The 20,033-nt window shown below is 40.2% G+C and overlaps 1 protein-coding gene across 8 annotated transcripts in view; it reads right to left on the bottom strand.

Annotated features, from left to right (window-relative positions):
• Positions 1–20,033, bottom strand: part of abi1a (abl-interactor 1a) — a 55,303-nt gene that overhangs the window by 28,669 nt on the left and 6,601 nt on the right. For all 8 annotated transcript variants that reach the window (XM_039790019.1, XM_039790022.1, XM_039790025.1 and 5 more), the window contains exon 2: positions 11,666–11,833. In XM_039790019.1, coding sequence (XP_039645953.1) covers positions 11,666–11,833 — 168 coding nt within the window. The remainder of the gene's footprint in view (positions 1–11,665; positions 11,834–20,033) is intronic.

Here is a 20,033-nt window from a genome sequence, read left to right as displayed (position 1 = left end):
GTCTTGGCTGAACACTCTTCTTATCAGAGAGCAACGTGTGGACAAACATCATCGCAGCTGACACGGGGGGGGAGGAAGTGAAAAAGTGACGTAGTGTGTGAGTTAATCTCCTTCCTGTATGCCGTGAAAATAGCCCTGCTCCAACAGTGCAGGCTGATGATACAAGTGTTCTCACAAGGGTGTATTCGAAACCGCAGCGAGCGGTTGCACCCTTTCGAGGGCGCCATGCGGTGCCCAAAGAACGTTAAACGGTTTTGACAAAAGTGCAAAGCTCCAAGTAGAAAAGAGCATTCTGGCTTGAATCCTTTGGACTGACCCGGTCGGGCGCTCCAATAGCTACTTAATAGTCTGTCTTTTACCTCGACTGCTTCCTCTGACTTTTCAACTGGCACTAACGGTGTTTACTTGATCCCAATGGTCCATCTGTTAGGTGGAAAGAGAATGAACTCATGTTGCCAAAAAGGTGGATGATTCACATGTGTTTTCAACTGCTGTCACCCATGTGTTTGAGGCCTGTGGGTGTTTTTCCCAGAACACTTAGCAGTTTTGGCTCTGGTTATTTAGCTTCTCCATCAGCTACATGCTTTTAGGATTTACAAGAATAAAAAAAATAAAAAATGTGTTCACTTCTCCCCACACCCAGAGACGAGGCACCCACCTATATGACTAGTGTGAGGATCTAGGTCATACATATTGGAGCCGCTGCCAGCAACCATCGTCGTCATCCACACGGTCTAGCCAGACAGAAAAACTAAATCCACTCCAGATCACTTTGGACTGAAAGGGTTCTTCCCATTTTGGGATGCGAGTGACTCAGCGCAGCCGTTGCCACGATGAGAGATTCTTGTTGTGTTGTTAGTAGCAACAAGTGCCTAAATATTTGGGATTTAAAAAAAAAAAAAATAATGTAATCCTTATTGTTGCCATTTTGGTTACGGCTGTACTTGGAAAGTGTGCAGCTCCAAAATAGTACGCAGGGTCAGCTATACAAAAACATGAAACAGTGGGTTAATGTTAACACAATGATAAATTGTTTGAACTTCAACACCCAAAAATCTAAATGAAACCTATGAACCAACCTGGAATTACTTGTTGGATACCAAACAGATAATGGCAAAATATCTAGCTAATTCCTCTGCTTAACATCCCAAATTCATGAATTAGTTTGTTTTTGTTTGCCTATAGATTTAGTTAAGGATGAAATGTCCATCCTGTCTGACTGGAAGAAATGGGAATCCAGACGAGGCCATACGGACTAAAGAAACGTTGGAAAAGGGCACATTTTAGGATTCATAATTTGGACTCTTTACAACCCAGGGGACCTACTGATGACTTTGATATCTATGCCGTAATATTAACTGTACTAACAAAGTCTGTTTCTTGGTCTGTACTCATTTCCTCGGTTGACAAAATATTATCTAAGCACTCAATGTTTTCAGGGTTTTCTGTTGTCTCTCTCATTTAACTGTATTTGATTTTATTATATTTGGACATTAACAAGAATATACTTTTATTTAGGTACGGGCAATATGGTGAAATATATTGTGACACAACAGATATTATAGCATCAGTAATATTTTAGAATCAATGATGATGAAGCGCTTTGATTTGCCAGGTATTTGATTTGCTGGGTTAGCCAAATGCATACAATCCTGTCTGGTTATGGTATTAACAAGCTGCTTTCCAGAAGAAGAAAAAATATTATATATCTAGGAGAAGTTGTTATAATAATTGAAAGCATGTTAGAAATGATGGATACCGGCGATAGTGGATTTCATTCAAGTTGCCGACCCTTCCCTTATGTTAGGTCTCTCTGGGTGAGGTTCTATGTTTAAGTAGCTTGGCAAAAGATACGTAAACAGGTATGGGACATCTAAAAAGGAAAACATATCTTTATGAAATGTTGCGAAATATTCACAACGGTTTGGCATTTAAAAAAAACAAAACATGAATTGTCTTCCATAACTGCCAGGTGTGTTCTGAACAATGAACCTTCCTCCATTGTGTATTGTTCTCTGTGCGATTGTTTGACTGAAACACAAAAATGGACAATAAATTAGGTGTAATGGAGATAAGAGTGCAGGCCATTTCTTTTCAGTGACAGCATGTTTTGTATCCAGCAGCTTTTTAGATTTATAGTAGCAAAAGATAAATCAGAAAAAAGTCAAACTAGATTATTCTCCAGTCTCCACTCTGGTGGCACAGCCATTCAAAGAACCAGGAATGGAATTTCGAAGCCTTACGTAAACGTAACAACTTCCCACCAGACAAACACACGGATGAGGTAAGAAGAGACTAGAAAGGAAAAACGTGTGTACACGTTGATATGGAACTGAGACAGCCCCAAAAAAACAAACAAAAAAAACCAGCCTTTTCAGCTATTTGGCGGACTGGTCACGGGATGATATCCTCAATAAAATGCCAGCTATGCACAAACGCATGGACAAACCAAAAAAAAAGCTGCACAGCGTGTACTGTGGGCGTAGGAGGGAGCTTACACACATGGAGAAAAGCCTGCTACTAGACAAACACACCCTACAAACCAATGTGTCTGTGTGCATGTGTGGCTAGCCAGACCAGACAAATGTGCCAGTGGTTAATGATAGAGTTTGACTGCAGATGATTATGAGAATTGTTACAGCAAAGTGGCAGCGAGGAATCTTGGTCCTGCTTCTCAGTCAGTCACACACACACACACACACACACACACACACACACACACAAATGCTGTCCAAGAACATGGACTATTTTTTTACTATTCACAGTCAAGCAGTGGGAACACACACACACTCTTTTTTTTCTGCCGTGTAATATCATGAACCAGAACTACACATAATTATGAAATAAGACATGCCACAAAGTTCTTATTAAAGGCCATTCCTGGCTGAAAGCTAAGATAAGCTTGTCTTTACAGAAGTCCAGGAATTGGAAATCCTTGTTCTGTGGGATTACGAAGAGATAATAACTATGAAGCACATGTCTGTTAAACACATTTGAACCCCAGTTTCAGGCTTACTACGCAAGAGGATTTACAATTGCTGGAGCCGTTAACAGGTGAAGACAGCATAATGAGGACATGAATGTCTCTTTTTTCTACTTTTTTTTTTTTTTTTCCAGGAAAAAAAGTTCTTCTTTCGCAGCAAAGCCCTGCTGCACGCTCACATTATTACCCACATTCACCCAGACGGCGGATTTGAACAATTTGTAATGCTCAATGTGTTCCAGCAGTTATTTATTATATGATGAAGTGCTGCGAGTGCTGAAGAGTGATTTTTTTCTGCTGCGCCCACTTTCTCTTAACCTGCCTGGTCGGCTTCTAATACAGTTAGGCTCTTCCTTTTTTTTTTTTTTTTTTTAAATAGCTCCCTCAGGTCGCTTTCTGTGGAATCTGGAAACGTAGACGCCAGAGCTTGGAGATGTGAGAATTCTGCTGTGTCATTAAGACATCTTGTGGTTTGGTTGCATCAACGTGGACTCAGACTCCTATTGGTGAAGAAATGAATGACTTCTGACTGTATGACTGTTCTTAGTCTGTCTGTAGAGTATCCAAAACGGTCACGTACCAATGAAAGTTTGCCTGGTCAGATACTGTATGTAGTATTGTTAACTTTTTTATTGATCAAACATTTACTTTGCCAATTAATTACTGTATTTAATATAGACCACGTTATTGTACAGAATAGGCCTGCACGATTAATCGTTATAATATTGCGAGCTCGATTCACCCGTTCGCAATTTAATTTTTAAATGACTGATTTTCTGCATTTTTGGTCTTTATTTTGATAGGACAGCTGAAGACATGAAAGGCAAGCAGTTAAAGAGTGTGCTAAGAAATCATTCTGTTTTTGATTTTTTTTGTTTAGATTTTTGCACACAAAACACAGTAGTAGTAGTTTATAAAATACGATGTTTTGTTATAAATTAAACTACCCAACAATATAAAGGCCTACATGCCCAGCTGAAATGATTAGCCGATTGAACACTTAGTTGATTGACAGAACTGTTTTGATCGTTTCCAGTTTTCTAAAATGGGAGTGTTCTCAAATGTATTTAAGTTAGTTTTCCTGATGATACTTACTTTTATTTAAGTAACATTTTCAATGCAGGACTTTTACTTGTAACAGAGTACGTTTAGAGTGGTGTATTAGTACGTTTACTTAAATAAAAGGATCTGAATACTTCACCACCACTGGTTTGTAGATAACGTGTTATGGCTCATGTGCAACTATCTTTCAGTTTCCGTATTTGTAATAGGAATAGTCAAACCAATGCGCAGCCCTACATTCGAATGCATTTAGGGGCTTGGAAATGTGAAACTATTCAGTATTTCACACAAAAATCTTCTTTTTCTTCTTTGTTGTCAATCATCTCATGACCCCTCAGGTTAATCTTGTGACCCACTGAAGAGCCCAACCCCCCAGAAACCACTTCTCTAGGTCGTCTTGTCCTAGATTTGAACTGGTAAACTTCCAGTCTCATGCTCTGCTTCCAGCTCCCAGTCTTCTGCTTCTCACCGTGTCCGGCCTCATCTGTAGGAGCAGTGCAATCCAACACTCCCAACTCTGCGCTGAGCCAAAACGGCTGTTGAAGCAGAGCGAATGCCTCTTTGTCGGGTCTGTTTCTCAGCTTGATTACAGCCAGCACATCTGAAGTCGTCATCTGTGGAGTCAAAGCAGTTGTCCAAAGGCCCTTTGGTGGGGCTGGTAGGGCAACACAGAGCGTGACGGAGCTTTCATCCACACTCGTGGAGCCAAAATGGGAGGTCAGACACCCCGCGGGGACTTCTCAGTTTGGCAGCTTCTTGTTACACATCCCTCAAAAACTGGATTCCTCTGGTAAATCTAACAACCCATGTGTGGTATGATGGAGGCAAGAGCGGAGGTTTTGTGAGGATTGTAAGTGTGAAACTTTGGGAGGGATTGTCTCTCCCACCAGAGGGAGAAAAAAACAACAACAAAAAAAACACAGGATAGCATGCCAAGGTCGGCGCTTTGTTTGCTAACACAGCACATATGGAAACACCTCGGCTGACTTGTGCCAATCTAACTTTTGGGCTGCGGCCAAACAGCATTCTGACCGAGCTCTGAAGTTTACATACAAGGTGAGAGCGAGCCTACATAACACCCAGATTTAGAACCAGACTACAAACGAGATAACACTAAGTAGTGGATCTCAGCTACAGATTGTGTCTTCTGTAAGGGGAGATGAGTATTTCCTAAACAGCCTTATTTATACAGTGCTGTCAAATAATTGCCTATGGTATTCGTACACAGGGAGGAACTGCAAAACAGAGGTGTGACGATTAGATGTAATTGCAGAGGGTTGTTAAGTGGGAAAGAATGCCCTGGTAATAGTGATGATACTCTGGAATGGGGAAGGGGAAGAGGGTAGAGAAGGAAGAGCCGGAGAGGAAGTAACGGCAGAGGAGAGGAGCTGATGATTCACTGAACAACATCAGTCACCAGTCATTGCACATTTAACTTCTATTCATGCAGGACGGAGTCATGGTAGTCGTGCATGTGCAACTCACACAGGAACACACCTTGCAGGAAGCAAATGCAGCGGTTGCTTATTCTGTGGTTTGATTTGGGTGTTTAATCAATGACTTTTTTAGTCTATGAAAGCCCATTGCAAGTTCACAGAGCTGCATATGTCATCTTGCAATTGCTTATGATCAAAAAAAAAAAAAAAAAATCTATCTTGAATTCAAGTAATAAATTACAGAAAGAATTTTCTAATCCAAAACAATTCCTGACACTCTGAATCTAAACTTGCCTCTTGCTAATATCCGACCCATGTCTTTAATCTTAAATAACCACTGGCCAGAGACAATGGACCACACAAAGAGTTGGACACACACACACACACACACACACACACCACTATAATCCACTGAAAAGAGAAAGAGGCATGTAGACTAGGTGTAAATATCCAAAAGAGAAAAAGAAAATACAGACAAACTCTGCACTTCACAACCAGGCAAATAGGAGAGACCACCAGGAGAGAGACCAAACTACACAGGCAAGCAGCACACATAACACACACACACACACACACACACACACACACACACAGAGAGAGAGAGAGGCTTATAAGGCTTCATTTCCTGTTTGGATGAGTGCCATTCTTCCTCGACGGGAGGTCAAAAAGCCACCACTGCGGACACACAACCCTAAGTCTTTACATGTGTGTGTGTTCTTATCACTGCACACACGCACACACACACACACACACACACACACACACACACACACACACACACACACACACACACACACACACACACACACACACACACACACACACACACACACACACACACACACACACACACACACACACACACACTCACGCACGCACGCACGCACGCACGCAGCAGTGTAGTGGCATGCAAATGTACATCCGATGAATGAGGACCGGAATGAAAAATAACCCAAACTATGAAATGTGTGCCACACTGAGATCATAAAATACAAACGTGGGTTGACTCATGTGATCTGATAAGAATATTGTGTAACTGTATTAACAGCATCTCCGTGAACCACACAGCTGTCAGAAACAAACTGGGAGTGTACAGTAGATGTGTGTCAACTGCCTTCTGCATCCAGCCTGTGGTTCTGCTGCTTCATCACTGTGGTCACTGGGTTCAATCAGCACACTGGCCAGCTCCCAATGGAAGTGCAAGTCATTTAGCAGCATTGTAAAACACAGCTGTACTGGCAAAATAGTGAGTTTTTAAAATGTATCATTTACAATCGCATCCATAAATCCATTAGTTTTATCTCCACGTTGTCAACTGCTTTTGAGTGGTAAATTTTTTAGTATAACAGCAGTCTAATTTACAATTTGGATAAATATGGCTTACTAAAAATAATTTTTAAAAAAAAGTTGCACTAAAATACATGTTTGCATTTTATTTTTATAGTATTTTAAATTTTACTGATGCTGTATTGTCTTGCAAAGACATCCACTTTTGCTGACCAGAGGTCCCCACAATTGTCGCCTAACCCTGACTCAGTATTTCAACCGTGACTTACATTCCACCATGAGACAGATGCGAAAAAATTGCTCATTTGTTCTTGCTAATAATATTCCACAGAACAATTTAAAAATAATTTCCTAAGAATTTAGAAGACTTTCTAAGAGGGCGGCTTTGACCACATGCAAGTGTGTGGGTGTGAATGCATCGCTGGCTAATTTGAGGTCACAGGTCTTAATGCTCAATTCGTCAGAAATTATTTGATCTTTGTTCTGTGCTTGTATATACTCATGAAGACATCTATGCACTGAGGATGTAACTGTATATCATGGTATATGCTGTTGGAGCTAAAGATGCTGCTAATAATTGTTAGTTGCAGCCCTACTTGTATTCCTCCTAGGGGGAAAATGTACTGTCAGTTTGTTTTCATTCCAGGTTTGCTAAAAATATTGTAAGTGTATCAGACAGCGTCCTCTGTATTGTGTGTCGTACTGAACTGTGAGCTGAATGTATTATTATACCCCTAGCATACACAAAGCAACAATATGGGTTCCTATTGTTGTACATACTCTTCTCCCTGTTATTCTGAACTTCTTTCAGTTTAAGTGTGCCTGAGTTTATCCTAATAAAGTTGTTTTCATGCCATTGTTATGTCTCATTCTCCACACTAACACTCCCTCAACAAAAGCTGCCACAGGCTCCGAAACTACAGTAAGACTTTCCATGACGGTGTATTTCTTTTTTTAATGGCAACAATGACAATTTAAGAAACTTTCAAATACAGCTCACGTGTAGCTGCATGCCTCTGGGTTCGATTTTATAAAACTAAATTGATGTGGTGCAGATCAGATTTCAGGAAAATACTACTCTACTATTCTACTATTCTATTAAACTTCAGATATGTGTCAAAAGATGAAAAATATCATCAGTACAGCGGAGCTGCAGCTTGAACATAGGCTGTATGTCCCCAACACACACACACACACAGACACACACACACACACACACACACCTCCCTCTCTTCCCTTTCTATTTGGGTATCACAGAGAGGTTCTCAATGGGAGGCATTTTCTTCCACCGGACAGACAATGCGCTCCCTGTTTGCAGCCTCTTAGCAGCCACTTCACACACAGCACAAGGTGGAAGCCCTATGAGCTACTCTATATTCCCATCAGCACACACACACACGCACGCACGCACGCACGCACGCACAAAGTCATACTGCAGCCTGACCCTGACACCCACTAAATAACAATAACCAATTCAGGTAAATATACTAATATACTTAATAAAAACACCAAACACAGTTTAGGATGCACTTTCATTAGAGCACATAAAATAGTGTTTCAATAATTAGCCAATTAGTGATTTCCAACCTGGGGGTCGGGAATCACAACATACATTTTGAGGGGTTACAAAATTAATAACAGAATAGAAAAACAGTAAAACACATTTATTCAACACAGAATTATCTTTATTTATTCAGACGTTGATCTGATTTTTGATTATTATTATTATTATTATTATTATTATTATTATTATTATTATTATTATAAGCAAATATTTTGTTGCAAATGTCTGAATGGTTTTAATTTCCGGCCTCTTAAAATTATTCAAATAAAACAAGGCATGAATCAATCAATCAATCAATCAATCAATCAATCAATCAATAAATAATCTGCAACTGGTGTAATGAATGTGATGATTTGTAGTTTGAAAACTGTGTTTTGGACCTTTAGTTTGGTTAAAACTAGCCACGTGACGTCACATTGGGCTCTAGGAAAACATTTTATGGATCAAAAAAGGAATTTCACAGATGAATTGCTGAACTGAAGAAATTAATAATTGTTTGTAGCCTTACAGTTGATTAAATGCACTTTTTTAAACACATGGTTAAAAAAAATTGAAGAGGCTGAAATTGTGAAATTGCTAAAGATATTGAAAAGATGAAAATCTCTCTTATGACTTGCAACTGGACCGAACAGGAAATCTTATTTGTTCCTTTTTTCACCCGTTTAATAAAAAAAGATACTCTTTGCCTCACAGCACATGCAGAATACAAGACAAGAGGTACAGTACAATACACTTGGCATCAAGCTCAGAGGGATGGCAGTTCCAGTCGGAGGAGAGATGCCACCGCTAAGCAGACACACCCTGTAACGGAAGGCAAACCGAAGGAGACGGCCCGGACGCCAGGCAACGTCTCACCACACACTGACTGACACGTTAATGTAAGAGAGCCTCGTCCTAAGGCATCCCAGCTTCAGGCCTGGATGGGTATCGACTCAAGATTACAAAACAATGAAGGGGAAGACTGCGGACAGAAGCAGAAAAGGCTGGTATGATTATGTATAGCCTCGTAAAATCTGCGGTGTGTTTATTATCGGTGTCTCGAGGATAAAAGGAGTCATGCTCATGCTTCATTGGTATTCACCTGAGAAAAGTTGCTTTCCATGCCTTCCCACTGTTAAAACATTATATATCATCCGAGCTGCAGACTTATCGCTCCATTCCCCTTTCAGCAGAACGCAACACCGGCCTCGAGGGCCACCGCATGGCAACATGATAACGATTCACCTCTGAACCAGACAGTGGAGAGCAATAACACACACACACACACACACACACACACACACACACACACACACACACACACACACACACACACACACACACACACACACACACACACACACACACACACACACACACACACACACACACACACACACACACACGTCTCTGTATTATTAAAAACAGAGATACGCCTCATTACGGCAAACACATTAGGACCTCTTCTTTTGCTTAACCATGAAAACCAACTAGATGAAGATGAAGAAGGAATTCTCGCCTTTTGGGGTTATTAAGGCAAAACTGATAAATCATTCACTTTTCTCAGGGACAACTTGTGTACAGTAAATGGAGGGTAGCGTGTTATTCTTGTAGCTACGCTGACCATGAGCTGGAAGTTAATTAGTTTGTAGTTTAACTTTACTTTTGCGCGTTTCTTGAGACAAAAAGAGGAAACCCAAACGAAGGGGACAACATTTAGTTACCGACCATTAGTGACACCATCTAGTTCCTCTTCATCATGGCTACACAAAGTAGACAAGCATGGGGATAAATATAGCACAGGAAGGATGGAATTTACCAAGCGCAAGACAAGAGACAGTGATGAGCACTTGCAATGGAGACACAAGTCAAACAATGGAAGCTATGCCTGTCGAACTGTCTTTCATATGCTTCTCCGACGAGGCCCAGGGGGTTGTCATGGAGACCGAGGAAGGCAGTGACCTTGGTATCGCCTGAATGCTATTTGTCAGGATATTGACTCAAAACCTGGAGGAGTGTAAATACGTTTTTTTTTTTTTTTTTTTTTTTTTTTTTTTTTTTTTTTTTTTTTTTTTTTTTTTTTTTTTTTTTTTTTTTTTTTTTTTTTTTTTTTTTTTTTTTTTTTTTTTTTTTTTTTTTTTTTTTTTTTTTTTTTTTTTTTTTTTTTTTTTTTTTTTTTTTTTTTTTTTTTTTCACTCGACCTTCAGTGTATCCTGAAAGAAATTTCTGGCTCTCTTAGCAAAAGCACCGTCAGAGGAAAAACACAGATTGCGGACATGGCAAAGACAAAACTAAAAAGCAACTACTCCTTTCCTACCATCACAGATCATTCCATCGCAGCACAACTTTAACAACAACCAACCAAGTTCTCATGTATAACAATTATTCTCCAAGTGCGGACTCAACCCTGAGTGTGTCGTATGTGTTCCAGGTTAGGTGAATGCCAGCCACTTCTAATCTACGAGGTGCCACCTGGCTGCAGCTCTTTGTTTGATTTGTCTGAGCTCTTAATGCCTTCATTGGATGAACGGCTGGATTTACCTGCACATGGCAGAATCCTCATGCTACAGGTTAGGAAAAGAAAACTCTGACGGTACAAAGTAACAGTAAATCAATTGAGAAAGTGTTCATACGATAACCCGACAGGAATGTCTGTTTTTGGTTGATTAAACAGCTGACATATCAAAATATGTCATCACATGAATGCAAAAAATATTTAAAAATCTATTATTGCCATAAAACTGAAAAGAAATTGATTTGAAACATTGCCCACAATGACCTAATGCAACCATGTATCAGAGGGATAGCTACAGCAAAATCTCTGATAGTTATATAGTATATCATATTCAACTTCAAAAACCAAATATCTCATTGGTCAAAATGATTTTTATTGTTAGAATTTGTGTGTCACTATTTTTCCGTCAAATATGCCACAGTAATATACACAATAGTGATATTACATATTACTACTGGCTACAAGACAGACCTACAGTATATATTATATCCCTATGTGTGTTAGGGCTGCTCAGTAATCAGTATTGCAGACCAATAATTGCAAGTTAGACTGATTGTGTTATGTTTTTTTTATTTTTCTGTGCCTCAGAAGACAACAAGAGTATAAAAGAAACACAGACAGAGCACCAGCCATTAAGCCAAACACACAGCCAGTCACTTGCTTAAGACTGATACCAAATACCAGGCAATAAAAAGGAACCATGGATACGACAGAAGGGCTCATACTGTGTTTGAAAATAACAAGAGTCTGTGTAAAAGTGAGAGGAGAAGTGGGCAGTGCGGGGTACCATTCTTCACAGCTGGTCTGTGGTGTGTACTGTAGCTGTGTGTATTTCTGACCTGAGAGATGTGGTTGATGGAGGACTCCATGCGCCGCAGCTGCGAGGCCTGGATGTCCAGCAGCTGCAGTACATTGTTGGCTAAGGCATTGATCTGGTAGGCCACGCTGGCCAGGGACTGGGTGGTGTAGGCTTTGGTCTCCTCCAGAGCTTTCCTCTTGTCCTGGGCCTGTGCACAAAACGGGATTAGAGAAAAAAAAGAGGGATGAAAAAAAAGGAAAAGAAGAGGAACCCAGTTACTGTAAATATCACATAACATTCGCATCCATCTTCCAGCACTGTATCCAGGTCAGGTTTGTGGTGGATCCAGGCCAACAGAGCAGCAAAGGCATCCTTTTTCCCACCCCACCTCTCATTCCCCAGATACTACGCCCTCCCTGGGGGATTTGAGATGATGTAAGCCATCCTGCAGCAGCCATATTGGAGGCTCTGAAAACAGATTGTGAACAGCCGACTACATTTCTGAACTCGAAAACTTGATAGAATTTAAAATACTTTTCATATTCATCAAATACTTTTGCAATACTTGTTTTTTTGTTTGTTTTTTTTTTAAATTGGAAAGTAGAACTTTGCCACTGACAATTTTGAATTGTTAAACTATTGGGAATTCTAGGTTACTTTTTAGTATTAGTCCTGGAAAAGTATTCGGTCTTCACGCTAGACAGAGCAATACTCATTCAAAACCCTTAGTTGTATAAAACACTCACTGTTTGCGGGCTTGAATGTTAGCTCTAAAAACAGAAAGTTACTTAACTGTTTTACTTTTGTAGCATTTATGGGTTTGCTTGACAAATGCTAACAGCTAACTGCACTAGCTAAAAAAGGAAGCTGCATTTAGCCATATTGCGGCAAAAATATGAATCAGTTTAGAACATATTGAGCATATTAATTCAAAGTACAACTCAAATTTTCTAAAAGTAAGCCAACGTAAGGGGGCACCTTTGTAAGCCTACAGTCATTGTTTAAACTAAATAAAACAAATTGGTGAAGTAATTCTTTAGTTAGCTCAAATTAGCATCAAAAGCAATAATAGAATTCAATAAAATAGCAGATATCTGCCTAAACAAGCACTTAAGTTTGTGTTTTGGCTTTGCTAGGCAGCTAACTAGCTAGCAGGTTAATTTATAAAATAACTGCTATGTGCTTCTGATGACAGGCTATGAATGTTTGATACTCAAAAAAATATATCAGTGGATTATTCCTTAAATGTATTCAGTAGAAGCTCATTAGCATTAGCATCAAAAGCACAGAGTGGCTGGTTTAATTAATTAGCCTGCTGGCTAGTTAGCGGGCTAATACGACCAAAAAATAAAGTGAAGTGTTTGTTTAGGTTGACACAAGCTATACCCCTTAATGCTTTGAGACAAACTGAGGCTACACTTTAGTTTTCTACAATAAATAAATATGTATAACACACACACTTATAGGTCTCTTCTTTTTTCCTGGTTGTTATGTTCAGAAACTACGTCAAAGTTGTAGAGCTCCAATAATGGACAAGTCCTGTAAAAACACAATGTTCTACGATACAGACATTCTTCCACCATATTATTTTGAAAGGACGACAAACTGACAGTTACAGAGTTGCAAAAAGCAGCTAAACCAGAAAAACTGTGGTAACGACCACACACACACACACACACACACACACACACACACACACACACACACACACACACACACACACACACACACACACACACACACACACACACACACACACACACACACACACACACACACACACACACACACACACACACACACACACACACACACACACACACACACACACACACACACACACACACACACACACAACAGAGCTGAGGCAAAGAGCCAAGCTCCAAAACTGAGCCATCGTGTTTGATCTCTGCGGGCTCTCCCAACGCTGCTCGCTCATAAGGTTGAGTCCAAAGCGCGCTGCCTGGAGGGGCGACACTGGGCTTTGATGACAGGCTGCCGTAGCAGGGGGTAGGTGGTGGAGGACGAGATGATTACTGGTAGCAGTGGTTAGAAGGCAAAACAGAGGAAAAGGGAACATTTGATCATGAAGACGAAAGGAAGGACGGACAAAATGAAAACAACCATGCCACTGCTAGTCTCATTACTGATTCCCTCTGGCAGCGCGTAACTAATCCCGAGGCAATCTGTACGTCTAAAAGTTCCTGACCTGGAGAGCTTTTAGCCTTACTGGTTAGCATCGGCCGGGTCAGGAGACGACAGAGTTTAGTTGTGTTTCTTTTAGTGGGAATCAGAGCAGCAGATGTGTTGTGCGATAACAGCCTCAGGAAGAAGGAGAGATTCCTCCAAAGGGCTCAGAGCAAAAGGCCATCTGTTGAAAGCACATTCACTCATGTGCACACACTGACACCTACTACTGACACTGCAATGTGCCGTATGGTAAATGGAGTAACAGCTGCAGGAAAATATATGAAACAACAACAAACAAACTGCCTTTTATCCGTGAAGGCAATTTCTAAATAGCAAGAGGATAACGTTTTTGCTGTATATGGACATTTTAAATAGATTACTGGACAATATATGCTTGCCTGTGCAGGACTGCTGGCCTACATATCAAGCTGCAAGTCAGAGATGGCGTTTGTTATTCAAACTATGAGAATGTCTCAGCGTTAGAATGTTATTTATACTGCCAAATTAATTTGAAATCTAGGAAAAACTTTTCTTAAACTCTGCACAAATATAAACAGCTATTTGCTGTGATTTTATACAATCCAAAAAGCAACTGTAATACTAAGAAACTGCACTTAAAAAAGGGGCATTCCAACAATTGTATCTACAAAGTTCAGTTTACTTATTATGATGTTTACTACACAGCCAGTGAATTTGTTGTATAATGTTATCTGTGGCTCTCGAGGGAGCTTTCTAAAGTGGTGCTTTGGCTTGAAACTTAAAATCTATAACAGATAGTCTGCGTTACAAACTTATGGTGAGGAGTTTGAAAGACGTGGGTGTTTATTACCAGGCAGGGAGCGAGGGTCTACTGAAAGCATTTACTCTGACAAAGTTAGGCTCCAGGGTTTTTGATGCTCGACTCTTTCACTTCAATTTTAATCACTCATGGTGTACCTCTTTAACTTGATTTTGTCAGCATCTTGAAGCTGCAGAGCACAGACAAACAGCCCCACTGATGCTGCAGCTACCTAATACAAATGCTCAACTGTGATGTGTACAAACATTTAAATTCTGCATTAATTTGTAAAAAGTCTAAACATAAACCTACTGCTATTCACTGCAATTGTAATATTAAGAAACTGCACAATTAACTTGGTTTTGCCAACATCTTGCAGCTGTAATGTGCATAGACAAACGGCACCATTGACGCTTCAGTGCACAAATGCTGTCTGTGATGTGTAAAGTAATACACATTTACACCCTGCATGTCTTACAAACATATTCATTCAAGGTAACCCATGCCTCCACACAAAGCACAACATTTGATGTTTAGTCCATGTTTTTCAATGGCTGCTATTCATGTTTTTAAAATGTGTCCAATCCACTTTTATAACCATGCATTATGCATGAATACTTGATTTATTCCCAAAGTAATAAATAAATTTTCTTTAAAGTGCTCATATAATGCTTTTTGGCTTTTCCCCCTTTTTCCTTTATTGTGTTATGCATCTTTTTTTGTGCACGTTATAGGTTTACAAAGTGAAAAAACCCAAAGTCCACCCCAAAGGGACTTACCATCTTCCACAGAAAACACTATTCACAAACTGCTCCAAACAGCTCCGTTTAGTCCAGCTTTTACTTCCGTGACAAACGTGCGTCACTTTGTAACATATGTTATAATGCTCGCCTAGCTGCTAGCGTGGCACGCCCTCATACTCTGCAACTGACATGTGTGACTCCCAACAAAGATGGAACAAAAGTGTGATACCTCACTCTGTAGCTAAAACAGAGAGCTCAACACACAGGGTGAAAAGAGGAGCTGCGGCAATGTGCAGTACAACAAAAATATGGTGTTTTTTTGAAAATTAAACCACATAAACCTTTTCTGGTACAACCTCTAAATACAATTGAACCTGAACATGAGCACTTTAATTTTAAGGCAAACCTGATATGGTTTTATATAAGCTGAAGAACTACAATACAACAAACATTTCATCTTTCACCAACTACAAGACTAATACACCCTAAAATCTGTGCACCGAAGACTATTAACAGTCAGTCCCTTCACTACAGTTCTCTTCTCAGTTTTTGTATTTCCCCAGTGACACAGTCACTACAACCCCAATGAATCAGATGAATTGGTCAAGAAAGCTGATACACTGAATGGAAAAGGCTGAACGAGGCTATTCCTTCCCTTCTTCATTTACATTAGGTTAAATCTTTAGCCTTGTGTTAATCATAACTGTAATTCTTCAAATCCTGAGCTCAGTCTGCACGATCAGTTGCACACAATGTTTTAAAGGATGAAAAAAACTGAGTCAACATGTCAAAAACATGCTCAAATCGGCTCCATGAAATCTTTTGGGATTTCTGGACAAACTTATCCAAACAGCGTCAGCTGCCAGAGCTGTGATGTGAGGTCAGCATTGGAGGACAGATGCAACACTTGATTGCATTGTCACTGGCGGCATCTTAGAGCCGTGTGCTTTAGTTAAAGCCCCCCTCATCCCTTCACTTGCTCACGCATTAGAAGTCCACAAATCCTCAAACTAACCACATTTGTTGTTCAGTTACTCAAGAATCTTTACACCCTATGGCAGCCATCTTCAGCGAGAAGGACTAGGCTACAGTAGATATAAAAAAACAAAAACATACAGTCCTTCAGACATTTGCCAGGAGAGGTATAAAATGTGTGCTTGCCCAGTACAAAAAGGTAAATAACTGAATGTAGTATACCACAGCAGGAGATGAGGAGAATGAGGTGAGCTTCCAGAGAGCTTTAGTGCTCCTGGGGCCCTTTATCTGATATTTCTAAGCTGAGTAATGACTGCAGAAAATCCAGGCAGTAGTAGACAGGCTGTCAGCACCTCAGCTGGGCTTAAAAAAGGGAGTACAGAGAGAATGCACATGCAGAATTTATCAAAATTGTATTTGGGAGCGGAGGCAAGCTAGATAATCAAACAACCACTTGAATAAAGCAAAAAAAAAAAAATATACAGACAATGTTTGATTGCAAATGCTGTACGGAAGCATTTATGTGGCCTGATACATTTGGGAGCAGGAAGGGAGTGGCAGTCACGAGAACGGATTTGCTTCATGGAAAGTTTTTGAAGCACTGAACTGGATAAATACTTCCAATTCAATCCGTCACATATCCAGTCTGGCAAGATAACGGCCAACAACCGCCACTGAAGTGCAATCAGGTTTTTTTTAAAAGCAAGGTGGTGCATTTCTTCACTGTCGGGGCCCGCTGGCTGCATTGAGGCGGCAGGAAGGAAAGGTCCAGACATCCTCGCTGAGGATAGAAACTGTTCAGGGGTCAGAGGAGGTGGAGCTGCCCCTCCACCCAGTAGCCTGAGCTTTAAGTAGGAAATGGACAAAATGAGTATTCCTCCCGACTCCCTGACACGACTAGGCTAATAGAAGATCTTGGAAAGTAAGACAGAATATCAAAACGAATGGAGGGTTTCTCTGAATCATCCCAGTCTGAACAAAAAGTCCTACTCTTTACACAGGGATTAAAATAAAGACTTTCAATAACATCGGTTTGCAGGGCACAGAAATTGACAACCAGAAACAGTGTTTCTACTGTGCAATCTGATCTGGATTTGTACAGCTGACAAGCACATTTGTGTTTATGTGCTCCCACTTGTCTGGAGGGGAAATGCTCTTGGAACAAGAAAGAAAAAAAAAAAAAAACTTTTAGGAATGTTTGGAATTCTGCTACATGTCATACATCTTCCAACTTTCAAGTGTTGTTGGAGAGCTCTGCTACGGTGTCAGGGGTGCATGGAGGAATAAAAAACAAACATAGCCTAACGGAGCAACCAAGGATTTATTTTTCTATTCTGTGAACTGGGCAGGTTAGAAAAGAAATAGGAGATAAACTTGCCCTTGAAATCACCTCAGCAGGATGGGTACCTATGTGTAGTCTAAAGCAGAATGAGTGTAACTCCAACTGGAAAGTCCTAGAGCTCGCATGGCACCCTGTATTGACCGCTGATCGCAGCATACTGGTAACGGTGAGACAGGAGGCAGCTGAGAGATGCACTGTAGGGTTTGTAGGGCTTGGTACCAACTCTGATGAGTAAATCTCATCAGAGTCAGTGAGCCAATAAGCATGCTTCCACCAAGATCTAATAATGCTGGTGATTGGCTGTCTGACGTTACAGGTCGTAGAGGCAGACAGGAAGAAGTCTACGTTACGCTCCTACGACTCACGTAGTAGGAGCTGAAAAATAAATACAAAGATTTGAGCAGATACCCAGCCCTAGTGGGTTGTTGTATTGATGCGGCTATCTGACAGCTAGCAGCTAATTAATATTGGGAAATAAGATGGAGTCCAATCAGGGTGCGAACTACGGGGGAGCTAGAGGGTTTCTCTAAAAATATTGACAATGTGTAATTTTGACGTGCAATTTCAGTTTTTTGTAATGTGATCATCGTGGATTATTATGTCTACTGCAAAAATATCATTCATTCATTCATGCATGACAGTGATTTAAACCTAATTCACTTCAATAAAGATAACTATACATGCTATTCTTGTCATGGGCATCAAGGCGTGGCGGCGCTGCGGTGCAAATTCAACTCATGTTTAGTACATGTCAAAGATTCGTAATAAAAATATAAACGTTGGAGGCCATTAATCGGCGCGCAAAGTCCTTGAAATCTATTCTGCAGTTAGCATCGTAAAGCCATGGCAAAAAGAAAACAAGGCAGTTTAATTAATTTTGGTTTTACTAAGAAATTGTGTAGCGATGACATTAATAGCACGACCGATTCACCTGCTGCAAGCCCTGCTGGCACACCTCCCGCCGGGGTGACAACGCAAGAAGAAGCTGAAGAAATAATGTCCTCTCTGGCTGAAGGTGGAGGTGGTAACAGCTCGTCAGAGGCCGGTCACCATCCTAACCCCTCTTGCTCCTCTCTCCCGTTAAATTGGAACAGCCAGCAGTGGAGAGACTGGAAGAGCCCATATACATGGCTGTTTGTTAAGGATGGAAGCTTGGGGTGAGTCTCTAAGGTCTAATTGAACGGAGGAATTATGGTATTCTTCGGTAGCCTGAGTAACTTTAACCGTTGTTTATGTGAAATCTCAAAGACAGCTGATGCTTTGTTTATAGACCATTTGTGGGTGGCTGTTTGCAGTTTGACCTATCTATTCCTGTTGATAAAGTATAATAGGTTAAATCCTGTATAGTGCATACACTTGTAGCGGTTATGCATCTTTGTAAGTCATTGTAAGTCGCAAGCGTTTTTTTGTTCATGTTATGGGTTTATGTAAACAACAAAACCAATATATTGTTTTTTTCACATTTTAAACTCAAATATTATTATGAAATGTTGGATGCTAACAAATCAAAATGCTTTAAAATATGAGAATAGCATCCAGGTTTAAAAAAAAAAAAAAAAAAAAAATACCAAAATGTTCTTTTAATATTGCTGGAACTAGTGCTAGTACACTTTGTTTTAAATAGCATCGCATAGTTATTAACAGAGATCAATGATTATTATAGGTTTAACTTAACCAGACCTGAATGCTAACAAGAAACTGAGCTAAAAAGGAGTTAAATTTATAAGATTAATCCAAGAAAAAGCATCTGAACATATTGATCCTAATAAAAATGACCTACCTTATCAGTACCAAACCCCTAAATATAATGAAACTGTGAGAAACTTAAACACGAGCCACCTGAGGAGACAGACAAGGTAGTGAAAGTGACACTGGAACGTGCGAAGAATAAGGAAAACCTGCACACTTAACAACTTCAATCCTTCCTGGAGCTAACTCTGAGCTCTCAGCAGTACACTACGTGAATTCATAATTCCTCCGGGGCAGATGGAGGCTGACTGAAAGGCCATAAGGTCTACCTGACCTTGAAGAACTGCCAGCGCACAATTAAAAATTCCTCCAGTATGTCAGGGAGGAGACACAAAGGGGACGTCTGCACATGGAAGAAACTCATTAACCTTTCTTGAGTGACTTGTTAATTGGTTCGTCCTGGCAGGAAGTCACTCTTTTTACCTAGAACAACATATTTAACTGATAAACAAATAAACAAAAACACTCATCTAGTTTTCAGAGTGTTGGAGGAGCTCTTCTTCCTGTTTGCTGGGTCACCCTGACACAGAGGGTGTCTTTTCTACATAAAAAGCTGACACTACTTCTGCATGAATCCAATTAGAGGCAGACAATTTTAGTCTGGGACGATGTCGGTACACCCGTTTTTCCC

The sequence above is a fragment of the Perca fluviatilis genome, chromosome 22 (assembly GCF_010015445.1).
Source record: "Perca fluviatilis chromosome 22, GENO_Pfluv_1.0, whole genome shotgun sequence".
NCBI classification, from domain to species: Eukaryota; Metazoa; Chordata; class Actinopteri; order Perciformes; family Percidae; genus Perca; species Perca fluviatilis.
This window is presented reverse-complemented; position numbering and strand designations above follow the sequence as displayed.